Source organism: Sinocyclocheilus grahami, unplaced genomic scaffold (assembly GCF_001515645.1).
Source record: "Sinocyclocheilus grahami isolate Dianchi unplaced genomic scaffold, SAMN03320097.WGS_v1.1 scaffold854.1, whole genome shotgun sequence".
Lineage (NCBI taxonomy): Eukaryota > Metazoa > Chordata > Actinopteri > Cypriniformes > Cyprinidae > Sinocyclocheilus > Sinocyclocheilus grahami.
The window spans coordinates 124,360-145,406 of record NW_015506033.1 but is presented as its reverse complement, the minus strand read 5'-3'; the positions used below and the strand labels follow the sequence as shown (position 1 = coordinate 145,406).

Below are 21,047 nucleotides of genomic sequence, written 5' to 3'. Positions count from 1 at the left end.
TATGAAATACCATTTCCACATGTTGTACTAGAGTTGAAGAGTTAGTAGCTGTTAAAACTTTTAGTATGCATGTTTACTCAGTTTGAACTAAAGACATTTTCCTGTAAAAAATAATAATGATAGGAAATACTATATTTTTTGAGAGAAAGCATAAACTCAAAGCATCAATCAGGCATGATACAAAAGCAAACGGACCCCCCCATCCCCTAAAAGTAATACCTAAGTAAAGGTCTCTTTTCTTCCTCCTCGTCATCCTCACAGCAGCAGCAACAGCAAAATCGCATACAGAACTTCTTGAAGGCGGCACCCATCCTCAAAATACAAAACTAGAAGCTTGGAAAGAAAGAGGTGAGTGTTAAACACCACACCTGCTTCTCCAAGACACTAGACACTAGTGAGATTTCTGAAGAACGTGAATATAAAAGAATCAATCTTCTTGCCTTTGTTCAAGCTGTCAGGTTCTTCAGGGTGAGCCTCAGCATCCGTTGAGTATTTTCAGATGAAAATAATAGTGGAATGTATTGCTTTGATATAACTTACCCCAGAAACTCCCGGCAAAATGCTGAATCCATCAATTCAGGTCTAAACACAATTTTCTCTTATTCAGAAGTGAAGCATCTTTTGGGGCCCAGAGAGCGACTAAAAGATTTCAGTCTCTCTCTAGAATGAATAACATCACAGTTTAGTCATGAGTCTGAGCTGCGTAACCTGAGGCCATCACAGACCTCGAAATAAAGCCACTCGTCCTACAGCCCCAAAACACAAACGAGCTTTTACCTCCGTCAACGTTTTCAACAGCTTGCTTTCGCTTTGCATATCCAAAACCTCATACGATTTTAAAGGGTTATAGTGAAAATGAAGCAGGTTTGAAGTAAAAAGAGTGATTGCATAACACTGTTGCTTCATATTATTATGAAAACCAATAATCCTAAACCTCCTGCTTCATGGAAAACCTCATGTGCTCACTGGCAAAATAATCAAACCTAAATACCAGATTTGAGAAGCATGTAACAGCAGTGTTACTTTAGTATTATTTATAAACTATTATAGTTTTTGATTTTGCTTTTATTTTTTACATTTTCAGTCAATTTCATTTAGTCATTTTATGCATTATAGTTATGTTCATATTTTGTTTTTTACTTTTTAAAATGATTTAATCATTTCAGTGCTTAAACGTATTTCATTTCTCAATTTTGTTCAGGTTTTTCCATCTAATATTTATATTTGACTTTTTAAAAAATATTTTCAGCAGGTGAAATCCAGAGATAAGTGTAGAAAACTTGTGTTGTCAGCATGATGTCTACAAGATACAAGACAAATACAAAATGCACAGAATTTTTTTTTTTTTGCCAGCTGTCATGCATCATAAAAAGGGTAGGAATTTCTGTCTAAAGTTTGTAGTCACAAAAAGACACGTATGCACGTTGCTTTGCATATATAAGATGTGTAAATTAACTGTACAGTCCTTAAGGAGTAACAGACACTTCACATCTCCCATTGCATCATTTTGGTTGAGATAAGTGTAGAAAACTTGTGTTGTCAGCATGATGTCTACAAGATACAAGACAAATACAAAATGCACAGAATTTTTATTTTTTTTGCCAGCTGTCATGCATCATAAAAAGGGTAGGAATTTCTGTCTAAAGTTTGTAGTCACAAAAAGACACTTATGCACGTTGCTTTGCATATATAAGATGTGTAAATTAACTGTACAGTCCTTAAGGAGTAACAGACACTTCACATCTCCCATTGCATCATTTTGGTTGTGGCTGAACGTTTGTCTAAAAGCGAGACAAACCTGCAATTGTGTACAAAGGTCACTGAGAATGTAATTGAGCTTTAACATTAATACATAAACCAACACAATTCCAAGCCTCTGAATTGATATGCAATAAAGAGAGAAATAGAGAAGTGTTTGATGTGTGATACTCATGTGAGAGGCTCATAGGCTGTGTCCCATCACATGGTAGGCTGGGCACAACTTACTCTGCCAGAGGCTTTTAACTTAAAAAACATAATACAAATAATAATCCTTGTGATTATGTCAGGATGTTTTTGTTCAAGTATTTGGTCACAAAGCAAAACTTCAAATGTCCGAATGTCATTGCATTAGATAAAATATCAAACCAAGTGGCATCTATCTCAACTAAGGATAATGTTCAAACAAAACATTTCACAATATTTTTAGGTCTTATATGATTATACTGAAGATATATGGTTCACAGTAAATACAAAATTATTTCTAGTTGTCATCATTTAAAGTGGGTTAACAAAGCTTACATTATAGCAGTATAGAAGTTTTAAGGAAGCTATATATATATATATATATAGCATAAAAACAATATTCATGTACATATTTTGACATTCAGACTAAAAGCATTGTTAAAGTGTTCATTAACTTTTGGGGTCACGGTTTAGTTAACAATAAATCTGAAACAGGTATCAGACATCCTGTAAAAACGGTTTGTTAGTTTTATTTAATGTTGATTCTTCATTTTTTTTAAAAAATCATGATTTTTGAGTTACATGACAATTCTGTATAGCTTCATATTACTGTAAATCAGTATAAAAATATCATTCACACAGAAGCTGAATCACAAGTGAATTCAAGTGAACTGCAAAAGGCTCTGCACAAACAAATGTGGATACAGTCCATAGAGGCCAAAAAAAGTGTTACAAAATAAATCTAAATAACGAAAGCAACTTGTGATTTCAGTGAGGGAAACTGTAACAAAGGCACACAAGTACAAGCCAAGAAGGCTGCAAAACAAAGTACAGAACAGGACTTTAAAAAGATCAACATTTTTCACGATACCACTGATAAACCAACTTCAACATGTGCTGTCCCTTAAAAGGAAGCGCAATACCCTGTAAGAGTGTTTTTTTCTCTCTGTTAAAACCAGTATGCATTTTGTTTGCTTCAAGGCAACTGTTAATGTAGGACACATTTGCATTTCTATAAGACAATACTAATCAAACAACCAGTGAGCGACTATGCCTTAGTTTCTGTTTATAAATTGCTATGCCCTGTATAAATGTGGTAAACATGTGTATAATCAAAAAAACGTGGACAGTAATGCTCTTTGAGAAAACAAACTGACATGCAATAAATGCAAGAAATAAATGCATGCATTTCAACAAAAGGCCCGTTATATTAATTTCACATGGATTTTGAGCTGCTTTGAACCAGTTTTTATAGAATAAAATCAAGCACAAAAGTTAGCTTTTTTGTTGCAGCATATTTTATGCAAATACTCTGGGTCGTAGTTAACCGGATATGTTGATTTAAGACATAACTATATAATCAAACTCTTAACCATTTACATTATTAGACAAATGATCATATACATGGCAGGATGCTGATCTATGCTACAGATGAATGCATTTACTTTTAATAATCGAATACAGCAATGTCTGGCCACAAGAGCCAATTGCAAACCAAAAGAAGATCTAAAACAATAATTACAATTAGTATGAATGTGTGTGCATGTTCGATTAAGGCAAAAGTAAAAGCAGAATGAGAAACCACAGCATATTCGGCTCAGAAACAGTCCTAGCCGTCAGTCGTGTTCACTAGGGGACAACAGTGGTTTTAGGCACAATCAGTTTTTCCCCTGACCTCTCATACAGCACAAGCTGCTCTCTGATAACTTCCTGTGCATGTTTCCAGCTCTTGTTGGGTTTGACAGTATGAGTTATGACCTCTGTGTGCTGCAGTAGTACATTTATATAAAATTAAACTTCAGTGTAAAGTGCAGCCAAACTGTCCTAGACGCAGACAGCCGTGACAACCTCCCGCCAGTCAAACGCAATGCTGTATCTCCTCTCAGCAGTTGTAGTTTGAATATGGCACAGTGAAATTTGAAGTTACCACAATGTAAACTGTGGCTGGATAAAGAGTCAAAGCCAGAGATCACCGGTAGGAGACGTGGACATTTATACGCTGCCTGAGATGAGACATAAACTCGAACATGGTGGCGGCCAGTGACTGGTGGATGAGGTAACGTGGCAGGCGACCCTGTAATAAGAAAATTTATTTATAATAAATAAATACATTTCATATTTAGATCTTATATAAAATCTATTTATATTTTTAGATAAATAATACATGTAATTATATTATTTATGTATTTATTAGTAATTTATTACATTTAATTGTAAACTAGATTAAAACATTTTCTGAAAAAAAAACAAAACAAAACAAATTGCGTACAAGTTACTGCCTTATGGTTGCAATGGTAGTCTGAGTGTTTGTTTAGAATGTAGCTGAGCAGTTGCTAGGGTGTTTTGGGTGGTTGCTAGGTGGCTTTAAAGGGTAAAGGAGGTTGCACACCGGACGAGAAGCGCCGCACCGTGCCACGTCTAGGACAATTCGTACAACACGACGCAGCTGTGTTTTAAAGACGTGGTGCGATGCTGTGCTGTGCTTCTCGTCCGGTGTGTGACCACCTTACGTTTGCTGATTTTCAACAAGCCTTGTATGGTTAATGATGATAGTATAAATAAATAATTATTTTTCCGTATTACCTTCACCAAGACATCCCCATTTATTTACTAATGACAAAACACGTCATCTGGTGGACTTTTGACAGCTCCAGGGCAAATTGTGAAAATTACAGATCAGATTGCATTTCTGAATTTTTGTATTCCCGCTCACAGATAATCTAATCAAGCCCAGAGCATTATGGGTGTTGAAGTTTTCCTACTTTTTTGCCATAGCCCTTTTTCTCCGTTTTCTATGGTAGGCTGTTTCAAAAAAGTTAAAAAAGAAAATTGCTAATTTTTCATCTCACAATTCACTTTTTTCTCACAATTGCGAGGTTATATCTCAAAATTTTGCATTTAATTGCTTGATATAAACTCATAATTGCAAGAAAAAGTCTCACAAAAAAAAATTCCCAATTCTGACTTTATTTTGTGCAATTGTGAGTTTATATCTTGCAATTCTGAGAAAATAAGTTTCATTCCATGGCGAAAACAAGCTTCTATAGTTTTCTCTATTTATGTAGTACCGATTAAAAAATAAATAAACAAAAATACTGCATAGACAGCCAACTTTTATTAAAAACCACATCTTGCCAGTTGTGAATTACCTCTTTAACTGGTCCAAATCAAAATAGCCAACCCCCAAATGTAATTTTATTGGATTTATCTCCCATTTTAACATCCATCATGAAAATTATAAATCTGAATGCTTCAAAATGCTATAGCACACATCCTCTCAACAAATTGCTTGATTTAAGGCTCTGGTTCTCAGTTCCAGTCCTGGGGACCTCCTGCTCGGCACATTTTGCATGTCTCCCTTATTTATCACACCTGATTCAGATTATCAGCTCATTAGGAGAGAGATCCATGAACTGAACTGAGGCCCCGTCCACACGGAGATGCGTTTAGCTGTATATGCATAAATTTAATATCGTATAGGCGTTTCGTCCACACGGATCCGGCGTTTTGGGAGAGTGAAACCGATATTTTTTGAAACCGGGTCCCAGAGTGGATAAACCTGAAACCGCCGCCCTTGCGTTTTCATGTGGACAGCGAATCCGTATATTTTCTGAAACGATGACGTCATCAGCCCACGTCTCGCCCCTAGTCAGACACCGCTACGTCACGTAACAGCAACAGAAACATGAACAAACACTGAACCGTTGTCTTTTTATTAACTAACATTAACACAGATTAATAAATGCATTGTTCCATGTTCGTTTGTATATTGCGTGCAAGGTTTATGTGCATAGTCCAAGTCTTATTCTCTGTTTTTAGTGTATCTCTGTGGCAGAATTACAGCGCCACATACTGGTCTGGCATGTATACTACATCGTTTTGTGGTTTCGTGTGGACGCAGATATTTCTTGAGACGAGGGGGAAAAAAAGATCGGACAGGGAAAGCTCTGGCTTCGTGTGGACGTAGCCTGAGTGTGTCAGATAAGAGAGACATGTGCAGAGAAGAGGCTCCCCAGGACTGGAATTTAGAACCACTGATTTAAGGCATCATTCATGTCTGTAACACAAATGGTGCAGGATGAGTTGCACAATGAAGTTAAATACTTAATGTTATGGGATTGTTCAAATCTCTAATTCTATGCATTTGCAATAATAATAGTATTGATGCTTGCCTTTTAAAACAACTAATTAAAAGCATAATTTGACTTTGTTCAAATGGCTTAAATGTACAAATTGGCAGTAACTGCAGGTCTTACCTTAAGGTCTGTATTGAGGACCCAGATGAAGGTGCAAACTGAAGGATTACTGCTAGATTTCAACACCACAAATCCACCAGGACCATTTTCCCCTCTGAAAGAGAGAAGGAGAGAGAGTTTAGTTTACAGTTTTAAGTTCTCCTTTTTTATTTGCTGATGAAGCCAAAAGCAGACCTGACATAGCGACTGTGAGGGGGTTTGCTGCTGTGATTGGTGGCCATTCCTGCAGAGATGTAGCAGTCTCGCTTGCGTTCCACCCGACGAACGTTCACAAAGTCCCTGAAGATGAAGAACAAGAAAAAGACAGTTTGAACCCTTTGACTTCTCAATTATTTGTACAGCCAATCAAAACAGCTAAAAATTATAATAAATACGAAATATGCACTGCTTTCACATTTTAAACAGACTTAAGCATCAACTCACCTGGGAGACACGACACCTCCTGCGGCTCCTGCAGAAACATCATATGACACCATTGTGTTGTCATCCACTCTCTGTAAAATCTGTAGACAGATCAGAGAAGAACACAGAGAGAACATTAATTGTAATGGCAGAGTGTATGCAGGACACTTACAAACAGCTACTTACTTCAAGGCTGTTTCAATGATTAAAAACTCAAAACCATCCCACAAAAACACCTATTTTATTTGTGTAGCATCTTAGAGTTTTATTTATGGCCTTTTTGTTTCTTTAACTAGCAGGGAAAGTCAGAGAGAAAACAGGAAACAATAGGGATGGATTCAAATTTGGGTCATCAGCATAAATACCACCCTGTCGAAGCACAAACACTAAGTGTCAGGTCCTATCTCTGACAAGACCTATTTTACACATCCATTTACTTTTCATTCAGCAAGGAGGCATTAGATTGATCAAAAGTGACAGTAAAGACATTTATAATATTGCGTAAGATTTTTATTTTCCATTTCAAATAAATACTGTTTTTTTTAGCTTTCATCAAATAATCCAGGTATGTATGTAATGTATCATAGGTTCCACAAAAATAATAAGCAGAACATCTGTTTTCAACATTTATAATAATAATAAAAAAATGTTTCTTGAGTAGCAAATCAGCATATTAGTATAATTTCTGAAGGATCATGTGACACTGAAGACTAGAGTAATGCTGCTGAAAATTCAGCTTTGCATCACAATAAATTTATTTCATTTTAAAATATACTCAAAGAGAGAATTCTAATAAATTCACAATATTGCTGTTTTTACCTCATTTGTTTCACATAAATGTAAGTTTGATGAGCAAAATGGAATTCTTTCAAAAACATTTTAAAATCTTACCGATACCAAACTTCTGAACAGTAGTGTATTTTGTTTTGTACATTTTAAAGTGTACTTAGCAAATCAGCATATTAGTATAATTTCTGAAGGATCATGTGACACTGAAGACTAGAGTAATGCTGCTGAAAATTCAGCTTTGCATCACAATAAATTTATTTCATTTTAAAATATACTCAAAGAGAGAATTCTAATAAATTCACAATATTGCTGTTTTTACCTCATTTGTTTCACATAAATGTAAGTTTGGTGAGCAAAATGGAATTCTTTCAAAAACATTTTAAAATCTTACCGATACCAAACTTCTGAACAGTAGTGTATTTGTTTTGTACATTTGAAAGTGTACATGTGTTTTCACTATTAAAACATGCCTCACACCAACATGTGTTTCAGCTGAGGTTAATGGAGGCATCTGTGAGTGTATGTGTACCTGACAAACAGACACTGTTCTGTTCCACTGCACCATCTTCTCCGGCTGTAAAATGACCTCCTGATACACCAGCTCTGCGGAACACTGCAAGAGTGCCTAAAACACCCAAACCACAGGTAAGTGACTGATTCTGGATATTTGAACAAACATGAAGTAAGACACGAAAAGGCTCATAATACAGATGGAAAATACCTTTAAAATAAACGTTTTCCCATGGCACGGTATTTCAAGAGTATATACTCCCCCCCCCCTTCCCCCCTTGTGCAATTCAGATCAGTGAAGATGATGTCCATCAGGTCTTCAGGAAACAGAAGAGAAGAAAAGCACCAGGCCCAGATGAAGTTTCACCAGCCTGTCTGAAAACCTGTGCTGACCAGCTGACCTCCATCTTTTCACAGATCTTCAACAGATCACTGGAGCTGTGCGAAGTCCCTTCCTGTTTCAAACGCTCCACCATCATCCCCATTCCAAAGAAACCCAAAATCACAGGACTTAATGACTACAGACCTGTTGCCCTAACATCTGTGCTGTGGTCATGAAGTCACTAGAGACTGTTGTTGGCTTATCTGAAGGACATCACTGGACCCCCTGCAGTTTGCTTACAGAGCAAACAGGTCCGTGAATGATGCAGTCAACATGGGACTGCATTATATCCTACAACATCTAGACCAGGGGTGGCGAACTCCGGTCCTGGAGAGCCGCAGCCCTGCAGAGTTCAGCTCCAACCCTAATTAAAACTCACCTGCCTGTAGCTTCCTAGTAACCCTTCAGACCTTGATTAGCGTGTTCAGGTGTGTTTGATTAGGGTTGAAGCAAAACTCTGCAGGGCTGCGGCTCTCCAGGACCGACGTTCGCCACCCCTGATCTAGACAAACCAGGGACTTATGTGAGGATCCTGTTTGTGGACTTCAGTTCGGCTTTCAATCAAATCATCCCAGCATTCCTCCAGACCAAACTAACCCAGCACTCTGTTCCTAGCTCTATCAATGGATCACCAACTTTCTGACAAATAGGAAACATCTAGTGAGACTGGGGAAATTCATGTCAAACAGCCGCACCATCAGCACTGGCACCCCCCAGGGATGTGCTCTCTCCCCATTGCTCTTCTCCCTCTACACCAACGACTGCACCTCTACTGACCCTTCTGTCAAACTCCTGAAGTTTGCAGATGACACTACAGTCATTGGCCTCATCCAAGACGATGAGGAGTCTGCATGATCGTGGACTTCAGGAGGAACCCCCTGCACTACCCCCACTCACCATCATGCACAGCACTTTAACAACAGTAGAGTCATTCAGATTCCTGGGCACCACCATCTTTCAGGACCTGAAGTGGGACAATCACATTGACTCCATTGTTAAAAAGGCCCAGCAGAGGTTGTACTTCCTTCGCCAGCTGAGGAAGTTCAACCCGTCACAGGAGCTGCACACAAAGTTCTACTCAGCCATCATTGAGTCTGTCCTGTGCACTTCAATAACGGTCTGGTTTGGCTCAGCTACAAAATCAGATATCAGAAGACTACAGAGGACGGTTCGGCCTGCTGAGAGGATTATTGGTGCTCCCCTGCCCACCCTTTAAAGGGGTCCTATTATGCTCTTTTACAAAGTCTTGATTTTGTTTTGGGGGTGTACTAGAACATGCTCTCATGCTTGGTGGTTCGAAAAACGCATTATTTTTCACATAATTTACATTATTACAATCCCTTTCTCCCCAGGCTGGCACAAACAGCTCGATTAGTTCCGGCTTTGATGAAGGCCCGCCTTCCGAAAAACAAAATGTTTTGTGATTGGTTAGCTGCCAAAAATTTGAAGCTACAGCACAGCAGCTCTTCTTCTTGGTTTTCTCTGATGCACTAACTTTGCAGCAGCTCTTCTTCTTCGTCGTCTCGTCTCATGCACTCAACCAAGCGTTCTAACCACGACCGCGCCCCTCCCCACCCCCCAACCATTCGAATTTCTGTAGGCGGGAATTATTTGTAATGAAATTCTAATGAGCCGCTTTGTGATGTCACAAAGCCCGGAAACCAAACGCTGTAGTCCAAACGAGCCGTTTGCAGTAGTTCTTGAAAATGGAATTTTTAAAAACTAAATATCTCCCTTTGGAGTGGACTTTGAGATTTGTAACTTTCTAGATCTTTTTTATGCCCAAACATACACACTACACACTGACTAAAATTTAAAAAGTGAAAAAGCATAATAGGACCCCTTTAAGAACTGTATATATCCAGATTGAGGAAAAGGGAAAATCAGAAAATCGCTCTGGACCCCTCACATCCAAGCCATCTCCTTTCTGAACTTTTACCGTCTGACCAGCGCTACAGCGCACCGAACACCAGGACAGCTAGGCACAAGAAAAGTTTCTTCCTTCAGGCAATCTACCTTATGAACAGTTAAATGTTCTCCCCTACTGTTCAATAAAAAGATGTGCAATACCACTTTTATTTAATAGTACCCTACATCTTATTCCATTCCTTGTAAATTATATTCTATTGCATCTATATATCTCTACTGTATCTCTACTGTACATACAAATTTAGTCTATTTATGTTTATTTGCATATATGTGTATTTTATTATTTCTTATTACTGTGTGTTGTTGTTGTCTTGTGTACAGGAAGCTTCTGTCACCAGAACACATTTCTTGTATGTGCAAACATACTTGGCAATAAAGCTCTTTCTGATACATTTATATAATTAAACAATATAAATACTTTGCATATTAAATATATTTTAACCATATATTTAGTATAGCAAATACATAACATATATGAAAATCTCTTTACTTTATCTAAATATTTGCATTTTGTTTTTTATGGTTTATTATTTTATTATTTAAAAAATGATAAAATCATACATGTAATATGCAAATCACAATATGCACAGCTCTATTTTCATCAGAGGAAGTGAAACAGGCACGTACAATCAACTGTAACATTCACCCCACACGACTATGGGCGAAGTACAAAAAGGAAGTACAAACTGAACGACAAATAAAAACCATTAGCATTGGGCAATAAGTCAGTTTGGAAACAAAAATAAAAACTTACATTTAACTCAATGATCCAGAGCAGAGTGATGAAGAGGAGGTCAAATGTAACGAAGAGGCAGAATGTTCGGCGTACGTCTGAGAAGGCTTTCCTCTCTCCCGGGGGCAGCGGGGGGTAGTAAGGGGAGGGAAGGGAGAGAGACGCCTGGGAATATGAGGCGTTCAATGAGGCAATGGCTGGAAAACTTCCTCCCAACTCGCTGTAGTCCACGCCGCTCTGCATAACTACATCCAGCTGGAGCACATCCCCTGCACCAGAGAAGAACAGATGATCAAACAGTCTAACAAACATACATGCTTTATATGGCTCTTATGCAACAAGATACTGCAATTAAACTGAAAGCACAGTGATCAAAGCAACAGGCTGGAGAACAAGATCTAATCAAGCAGCCTTTGACCACTTTTAAAGCTGGTCTAGTCATGGCTTAACAAAAGGCTTGCCCTATGTAGTGTATCTGATTGCATATTATACTATATATGCACTAAATATTACATTTTGCATTCCGGTCCAGAAATCATAAACATATTTGTACACCTTGTGAATGTAAATAATTCGTTTTCTGTTATGCACTGAACACTGTTGATTTAAATAATCAATGTCACCATGGTTGCATTAACTAGGTTTTGTTGAATAAATCTGAATAATTTGTGATAATCTTAGGGGGAAACATAGTATGGTGTGACAATTAAAAGTGAATCACTAAATGCCATCATTTTCCATCTAATGTGTGCTTATGAACTGACATGGCAACTCCAAAAATCATTTAAGAGCACTAAATCTAGCCTAATCGCTAGATTAGAGGCATTTGAACTTTTAGCACTAGGCTTTCAGGTTTGATAACACACTCTTCCCTGTTTGTCCAAAGAATGATTGCGAAAATGAATAAAATCATGTGACAGAAATAGACCAGATAATAAATACTGGGGAAGCAAAAGCATCATATAATAATTCTGCACAGTCAACATGATTGATGTTCCTCTACATGTGGCAAATAAGCTTTAAATATATATTTCACAATAAAAATGGCCTCATATATAACCCTTCATAAACACATACTTGATATTCAGAACAGACCTAATTAATATTCATGAGTACATTACACTTATTTGTCTAGTTGGCACGTAAATCGGAGCATAAACAAGCTTGTAGTTCTAAACATGAACACTTGCTGACAGTTGAGACAAGTTGTTTAAAACTCATTTAAAAGTACCGAACAAAATCAGTCGAGAGAGTCGAAGTGAAGCCGAAACTCACCAGATTCAGCGCATCATTCTCACTAGCAGCCTGCTGCACTTCCGCGATAACAATCGGATGTGAGAGACGTCACATCCGCCAGCTGATCGACGCTCAGAAGCGCTCGCGGCTAAAGTGTGAAACGCCGAAATGAAACAAAAAATGCATCACTTGGTGCAGTATGTATATATAATGAGAAATCTGAATAAATTAATGTAAGGGCTTAAACCAGTGTGAATGACTAATATCAAATTACCATAGTTTTATTTTTCAGTTCATAACAGGTTGACTGGTTGACGTGTGTAAAAATTGCAATGAACACATTAATAAAAAGTATATAAAATGGGAAATTTTATTGGGCAAGTCCAAAAAGTGGATGACATTTGTGACCCTGGATCACAAAACCAGTCATAAGGGTCAATTTTTCGAAATTGAGATGTATACATCATCTGAAAGCTGAATAACTAAGCTTTCCATTGATGTATGGTTTGTTAGGATCGGACAATATTTGGCTGGGACACAACTATGTGAAAATCTGGAATCTGAGGGTGCAAAAAAATCTAAATATTGAGGAAATCGCCTTTAAAGTTGTCCAAATCAAGTCTTTAGCAATGCATATTACTAATCAAAAATTAAGTTTTGATATATTTACAGTAGGAAATTTACAAAATATCTTCATGGAACATGATCTTTACTTAATGTCCTAATGATTTTTGGCATAAAAGAAAAATCAATAATTTGGACTCATACAATGTATTTTTGGCTATTGCTACAAATATCCCCCAGCGACTTAAGACTGCTTTTGTGCTCCAGGGTCACATTTGTACTTTTATTCTCTCAGTTACGCATGATTTCTAGTAAACGGATGGCCTCATTTCCCACCACAACATCATGAGGTCTGTTTTTCTTATATATGTTCATGGTCTGATCTAGTTTTAGAATTTCCCACTGTCAGTAATACAACGGTGTGTGCAGCGTCAGGGCAGAAATCCTGGGTTTCATTTCCTCCATCAGCCACATGTTCCCATAACTCACCATAAAACACTATGATCACTATATTGTGTGAAGTAGGTCACAGCATCACGTCTCGTGTGTGCCGCCCCACTTATCTGTTAGTCACAATGCCAAACACAGGGATCTGATGCAAACGTTAGTTTAGGAAGTTAGGAAGTTTCCTAATCCTGGATCCTCCTAATGGTATAGTCAAAGCAAAAGCTGTCGGCGAAGAATCTGAGAAATTAGATTTTTCACTTAAATATGGACCACCTCTTTTGGGAATCCAAGCCAGATCAGTTTTAGCCCAGATTTTGAAAGCATCAAAGGTAGAGACGTTCAAGATATGGGATAGAGAACCACTGTGCCGCCATCTGTTTACAACAGAAACTGGATGTTTTTGCCAAAACTGCCCACACATGCTCGTCTTGGTGGTATTAAATTGACAATATGCCTTGTTGATGAACATTTTTATTGTTTTGAGTATAAAAATCATACTTTCTTTCCAAATGTAAAATTATAGAACCGAGGTCAAGCATGTCCAATTTAGTCCAAATGGCAGCAAGACTATGAAATAAATTAGAGTTAGCCCGTTATTATGATCCCAAAATATGAAAAAGATATTCTTTAACACTTGAATTCAGTGCAAATATATTTATTGATACAGAGATTTTAACCTCAAACATTTCCATAGTCCTATGGATATATTTACTAATTTGGTACATTTTCTCAGATTTTTTATAATACGTTAATCAAAATCAACAATGTGTACCTGCATGAGCTTCAGAGGATATGCATACAAATATGATTATATTCGATATAAAGCAGTACAATTTCTTTAAAAAGCAACACGTGGCTGTTGGTTTTTCATTTTAAATCATTAACAATCATTTTTAAAAATAGTTCAACATTTTAAGGAAGAAACTTAAAAACTAAGTTAAGTAATAAGTTATCCAGCTAATAATAATGCAAGTTGTTTACTACAGTAATTGACTGAAATGATTGACACATGTTTCTGATATTCCTGATATACATGAGCACTGAACTTTCACCCCGAGGCACTGAATTTGGATTTTTTTTTTAGTTATCTGTAACCAAATACAGTCATATCAAGAGATGCAAATTCTATTCTGTATGCAAATATGATGTTTATAGCAGCTTTGATCACAATGTCATTGACAAACCACAAATGAATCACAAAGACAAGATTGTAGGAATGTGTTATTCACAGTCAGCCGCGATTAGTTTGTTCCATGAGGTGAAAATCTCCCAAAACAGTGAGATAAATCAAACTAGAATTTGTGATCTTTACATGGTCCACTCCGTGTAAAAGCAAAACAGCCTTTATTGGGTTATTTTTTCAGAAATACTTTTCAACTCTATGTGTGAAACTTCTTTAATGACAGAAAAATGACTGAGTGCACCGATATGATTTCACCACATCTACCAACGGTGGTGAATTTAGAAATTATTTTACATAATTTTAGAAATGAGTAATAATTTATTTTTATATTTTCAAATATATAACATTTTATGTTTTTATAAATATAATTATATTTATAAATATGCAAATATTAAATGTTACATTTTTATAAATATATTTATATTTATAAATATGGAAATATAATAAAAAAAAATGAACTATAGTTTGAAGTGCAGTCCAACTACAAGGATGTTGGCAGTGGTTGAACATAACGCTAAACAATAATGCTGTGAAATACTTTCCATGTGCTCTGGGATTATTGTTCTTGGCAAATTATTTCATGGAATTCAGTATAACAATTCTCTGTACTCCAGATGGCAGTGTAGGCCCACAGAAATCCACCGATCACAAAACATACTGCGACTCAAAACACACATAAAACATGACATGAACACTTGACACATTTCTCAACACTTCACATTCGTACCGTGCTGCTCATAGAACTAAACAGTTGTACTTTACCTGTTTGTGAACGCAAGGATGGTATTATATGACTGCTGATGGATTTTACCTTATATATTTCTATAATCATGGCAATGTCGGGGTGAGTTATTTGTTTGAGGTTGTTTGACCACTTCAAAATTCCAGTCTTTCAGAGTCTCTTTTTGTCTCTGAATACAAACAGACAGCTGTTTTATCAAATGATGGAATTATTGACCAGTAATCAATAAACAATAATTCTGATTTCCAAACAAGGTTCTGCATTATGAAAAAAATCTCTAAAGTTTCTCAAACTTTGCTCTTTCAGTCCACATTTCTGCACTCATCCTCTGCCATATCGTCCGCTTCTACTTCCTCCTCCTCCTCCTCCTCCTCTTCATCAGTCGGTGCCGTGGCTCCTGCCTTTCTCATGCCAGGCTGGTATTCTGCCATGCCCCTTTGCTCCTGTGAATCTTTAAAATTAGTATTTATTAAATGAAATAAAATAAAAAATGGAATCAACAGATAATCTCATCTTTGATTGGCTAATATTTTGGGTTGAATGTTACATGCAAATATGATAATGTTTGTTGACCTGGAACATTAGCATTGGTATGAGAGAGCAGCACAACATAAGAAAACAATGATGTTTTAAAGACACAAAGACCAAATATACTTTATCAGTGTTTAAATATAAGACTAAGACAGAACTTTTTATAAAAAGTGTAAATTTGCACTGAAATTTAGTGGGGGAATATGGAAATGCACAATGAAAGACTCTACTCTGGACCCAAGAGAAAGAAGTAACTCTTCGGTTTTTCCCCACTTAAAACAAGTCTTAAAAACCCAATGACCCAAAGTCCACCTCCAACTGCATGAAAACAGTGCTAAATAGTGTCTAAATGTGTGCCTACAATATATTTGTCTGTGGGTCAGTCTCAGGAAACTGTTATCTGCGCTGTTATCACTTAATATTAATATAATTAACAGAATACTGAAGAGTTCACATTATTTGGTACTGTAGTTTTATCTCTGTTTAATGCATAATTCAATAGAAATGTATTATATATGCATAATGCAAAAGAAATGTTAAAATAAACATTAAAAAACGTAACTTTTCTTTACATTTGCCCCTTTAAAAATAATAGTAGTAATAGAAAAAGTATATAGTAATATTAATCTGACATAATAGAAAGCGTCTTCTCTTACTATTGTTTTTGTAAGGCTGATGTGAATGTTCAGCAGTAATCTTTTCAAATTAAATGATAAAAACCAAATACTGACAGCATTAATAAATAAATAACAAGAATTGTATAAAATATTATAAAATAAATAATTAGATAGTAATAATATAAAACATTATAAAGCAAAACATTAATCACTGATGTCACTGTTCTGTGAGAATGGCCTATATTTCTTGATGATGATGACATGCATATGTAGAGGGTTCCTCTGTGATGTGATATTAAGATTACCAGGTATGCAGGATGAGGAAAGCTCCTCCCCCCCTTCCTCCTCTACATGACGATACACACCTAATTTCTGCATGTGAGCTTCAGCCATCTGCTGCACGGCTATAAACACACACACACACACACACACACACACACACAGGGGGATTCACAAATCAGGGATCACCAAACCACAAGGAGAAAACACAGGAACATGCTCAAACACACACAGGTAAAGAGGGATGGATGGGTCTGTTTACTTTTAACAGGACTTCTGCACCGTGCCAACCAGAAAAGGTTTTATTTATGCTGCAATGACAGGACACACCACCCGTCTTTTTGATGATTCACAAAACAGACAAAACACATTCAGAGACAATATCACAGTAATGCATAGCTATTTTCCCTTCTTTTAATTTCACACATTACTAATAAAACTAATTCATGTCATCATTGTCCGATTTTTTTGTTTTTGGCAGAAAAAAGGTAATTTTGACTCTCTCAATTCAGACTTTTTTCCTCACAATTCTGAGGAAAAAAGTCAGAATTCTGATATAAAAACTCAGAATTGCGAGATATAAACTAAACATAAATTCGGACTCTCTTGCAATTCTGAGTGTATATCTGACTTTTCTTCTCAGAATTCTGAGTTTACATATTACAATTCTCTTTGGGGTTTTTTGCCATGAAATTAAAAATACAAATTTAATTGTATATTAAAATGTAACTGCTATTTTTTTTTTTTTAAATCTCACAATTCTGATTTTCTTCACGAAATTGCGAGTTTATATCTCACAACTGAGATTTTTCTTTCTCAGAATTGCGGGTTAATATTAGATAAAAACAAGTGTGGCAGAAACAAGCTTCCTTAGTTTCTCATAGAACGTGCTAAGAGAAATACATAGATCAATTGAGACAATTAAGCAATATTAGAAAAGCAGTAGTGCTGTCAAACTCAATATAACTTTGATTTCAAATGGATTTTTCTATCAACAATAAGTTAATATTGTGTAACTTACAATTAAGACAAAATACAGCCAGCTATTGTATTTTTGCTTCGTCAATGAAAATATATCTAAATTAAGCAAAAAATGAAAACAACAGCATCATTATGTTGACAATCTAAGATTGTCCTCAGTGGGTCACAATCTTTCTAGTGCACTAGTCTGATGGCGAATGTTTCTGATGGACGTCTGTCCTCTAAAACTGTGTGTGTTTGCAGCTGTATGCTATCTGCTGTAATCCAGGATGATCCAGAGCAGCACAGACTCACACCCATCACAGCTGTCTCCATCTCTAATCTTACTCACACACGCATGGTAAAATAGGAAAAACAGACTTGCAGCTTGGGACAGTTTTTAAACCCAGGGCCAGCACAGTGCAGGAAAGTCTTCAGAAACAATATATACCAAAGGAGTATACACACTCGAAAAAATGCTGGGTTAAATACAACCCAGTGCTGGGTAAAATAGGGACAAACCCAGCAATTGGGTTGTTTTGACCCTGCGGTTGGGTTAAATGTTTAACCCAGCATTTTTTAGAGTGAATACAACAGGCACAGATCACATATCACAGGCAAAACTACAGGCCTTTACCTTTTAATGATGGTGGCTGGTAGATATTCGGGTTGATTCGTTTTGGCTTGAGGACACCATTTTCTCCTACAACCCACTGAAAATGGCATAAATGTTAAATGTAAATACGATATATATATATATATATATATATATAATGACTATATATAATACTTAAACAATTAATTAATATTAGTTGTAATAATTAAATTATTAATACAATGGCTGTCATTATCGTTAGCTTTTTAATATGTCTATATAATTTTTTGCCATGAAATTAAAAATACAAATTTAATTGTATATTAAAATGTAACTGCTATTTTTTTTTTTTTAAATCTCACAATTCTGATTTTCTTCACGAAATTGCGAGTTTATATCTCACAACTGAGATTTTTCTTTCTCAGAATTGCGGGTTAATATTAGATAAAAACAAGTGTGGCAGAAACAAGCTTCCTTAGTTTCTCATAGAACGTGCTAAGAGAAATACATAGATCAATTGAGACAATTAAGCAATATTAGAAAAGCAGTAGTGCTGTCAAACTCAATATAACTTTGATTTCAAATGGATTTTTCTATCAACAATAAGTTAATATTGTGTAACTTACAATTAAGACAAAATACAGCCAGCTATTGTATTTTTGCTTCGTCAATGAAAATATATCTAAATTAAGCAAAAAATGAAAACAACAGCATCATTATGTTGACAATCTAAGATTGTCCTCAGTGGGTCACAATCTTTCTAGTGCACTAGTCTGATGGCGAATGTTTCTGATGGACGTCTGTCCTCTAAAACTGTGTGTGTTTGCAGCTGTATGCTATCTGCTGTAATCCAGGATGATCCAGAGCAGCACAGACTCACACCCATCACAGCTGTCTCCATCTCTAATCTTACTCACACACGCATGGTAAAATAGGAAAAACAGACTTGCAGCTTGGGACAGTTTTTAAACCCAGGGCCAGCACAGTGCAGGAAAGTCTTCAGAAACAATATATACCAAAGGAGTATACACACTCGAAAAAATGCTGGGTTAAATACAACCCAGTGCTGGGTAAAATAGGGACAAACCCAGCAATTGGGTTGTTTTGACCCTGCGGTTGGGTTAAATGTTTAACCCAGCATTTTTTAGAGTGAATACAACAGGCACAGATCACATATCACAGGCAAAACTACAGGCCTTTACCTTTTAATGATGGTGGCTGGTAGATATTCGGGTTGATTCGTTTTGGCTTGAGGACACCATTTTCTCCTACAACCCACTGAAAATGGCATAAATGTTAAATGTAAATACGATATATATATATATATATATATATATAATGACTATATATAATACTTAAACAATTAATTAATATTAGTTGTAATAATTAAATTATTAATACAATGGCTGTCATTATCGTTAGCTTTTTAATATGTCTATATAATTTTTATTTAAGTTTTTGGTTAATTTCATTTGAGTCATTTTAGTAATTCAAACTAAATGAAAATGAGAATGTTGCCTTGGCTATTATAAATGTTGTTATTTTATTTCAAGTAATTAAAATGTTTTTATAGTTTTTATAAAACTATAGTTTTTTTTAGTAAAAACAATAATAACCCTGATAGGAACATTTACATTTTTCTGGTAAATATTGTAAATGGATAAACAACAGCAAGAACAAATTTTGAAATCATTATGAAAAATGCTTTTCTCTCTTATATTAATGCAATGTTTTTACTATGGTATTATTTATCATGTACCATAGAGATACAACAGTATATGTATATAATCTATAATATCAGTACTGTATAATCACTTGGCCACAGTATGTTTATTGTAAGGGATTTCAATGAGGGAAGTTATTGCCATAAATATACACAACGTAAATTCAGCATTGCTCATGCCATTTAACCTCCAGAACTGAGGTGGCACTGTGGAATATTCAACATATTCAATACAATATTTACGATCAGAAATCCTAATGTGTGGGGGGCGGAACCCCGAAAACACCACACACTATAGGAGCAAAACGGTTAAATCTAGGATTTTTTGTCATCATGTTTGTGGTCTCATACTCTGAAGATCTTATAAGATTTAAAAAATCTTTTAGTGTGTACCCAGCATAACACAGCGGTTCCCAACTCTAGCCCTCAAGGTCCATATTTCTGCAGAGTTTAGCTCCAACCCCAACCAATCACACCTGAGCAAGCTAATCAAGGTCTGAACGGTTATTAGGAAGCTACAGGCATTTTCCTGTGGTGTGAGGTGTGTTAAGAGTGACTGAATCTGCTCGGAAGAACGTCGGAGACGCCCCGATCGCGAATCGTAAATATTCAACATATTCAATACAATATTTACGATCAGAAATCCTAATGTGTGGGGGACGGAACCCCGAAAACACCACACACTATAGGAGCAAAACGGTTAAATCTAGGATTTTTTGTCATCATGTTTGTGGTCTCATATTTTGAAGATCTTATAAGATTTTAAAAATCTTTTAGTGTGTACCCAGCATAACACAGCGGCTCCCAACTCTAGCCCTCAAGGTCCATATTTCTGCAGAGTTTAGCTCCAACCCCAACCAATCACACCTGAGCAAGCTAATCAAGGTCTGAACGGTTATTAGGAAGCTACAGGCAGGTGAGTTTTAATTAGGGTTGGAGCTGAACTCTGCAGGGCTGCGGCTCTCCAGGACCGGAGTTCGCCACCCCTGGTCTATAGGCTTGTGTGTGTATGTGCGCAGGTGTGTAGTGTTTCTTCACAAAGTGACATCGCCAACTACTGGCCTGGCATGCATAATGCAGCATTTTTAGTCATTTTTGCAGAAACATGTCTGTACACGAAACTTTTCAAAAAAACGCAAAGGAAAAACTTCTGGTACATTGGTGTCATGTAAACATACCTTGAGATAAGTGCAAACTTTCACACTAAATAATAAAATATATTAAT

General features: G+C 36.2%; 2 protein-coding genes and 1 long non-coding RNA gene across 3 annotated transcripts in view; all 3 read right to left on the bottom strand.

Annotated features, from left to right (window-relative positions):
• Positions 1–830, bottom strand: part of LOC107563015 (melanoregulin-like) — a 3,167-nt gene extending 2,337 nt beyond the window's left edge. Inside the window, exons 1-3 of the mRNA XM_016247784.1 lie at positions 778–830; positions 441–660; positions 220–326 (exon numbers count right to left, since the gene is read on the bottom strand). Of these exons, the coding sequence (XP_016103270.1) occupies positions 220–311 (92 nt within the window). The 5' untranslated portion in view covers positions 312–326; positions 441–660; positions 778–830. The remainder of the gene's footprint in view (positions 1–219; positions 327–440; positions 661–777) is intronic.
• Positions 831–2,505: 1,675 nt separating this feature from the next.
• LOC107563012 (stAR-related lipid transfer protein 3-like) lies at positions 2,506–12,317 on the bottom strand. The gene is made up of 8 exons (XM_016247783.1): positions 12,221–12,317; positions 10,967–11,214; positions 8,113–8,178; positions 7,921–8,016; positions 6,624–6,703; positions 6,375–6,479; positions 6,201–6,294; positions 2,506–4,018 (listed from the first exon to the last, which is right to left on the bottom strand). The coding sequence occupies exons 2-8, from the start codon at positions 11,186–11,188 to the stop codon at positions 3,914–3,916; spliced, it is 768 nt and encodes a 255-aa protein (XP_016103269.1). The 5' UTR covers positions 11,189–11,214; positions 12,221–12,317; the 3' UTR covers positions 2,506–3,913.
• A 2,515-nt stretch (positions 12,318–14,832) lies between these two features.
• LOC107563020 (uncharacterized) lies at positions 14,833–18,224 on the bottom strand. Its single transcript, XR_001606064.1, has 3 exons — positions 18,142–18,224; positions 16,571–16,669; positions 14,833–15,568 (listed from the first exon to the last, which is right to left on the bottom strand). It is a non-coding gene; the product is annotated as an uncharacterized lncRNA (long non-coding RNA).
• Positions 18,225–21,047: the final 2,823 nt, after the last annotated feature.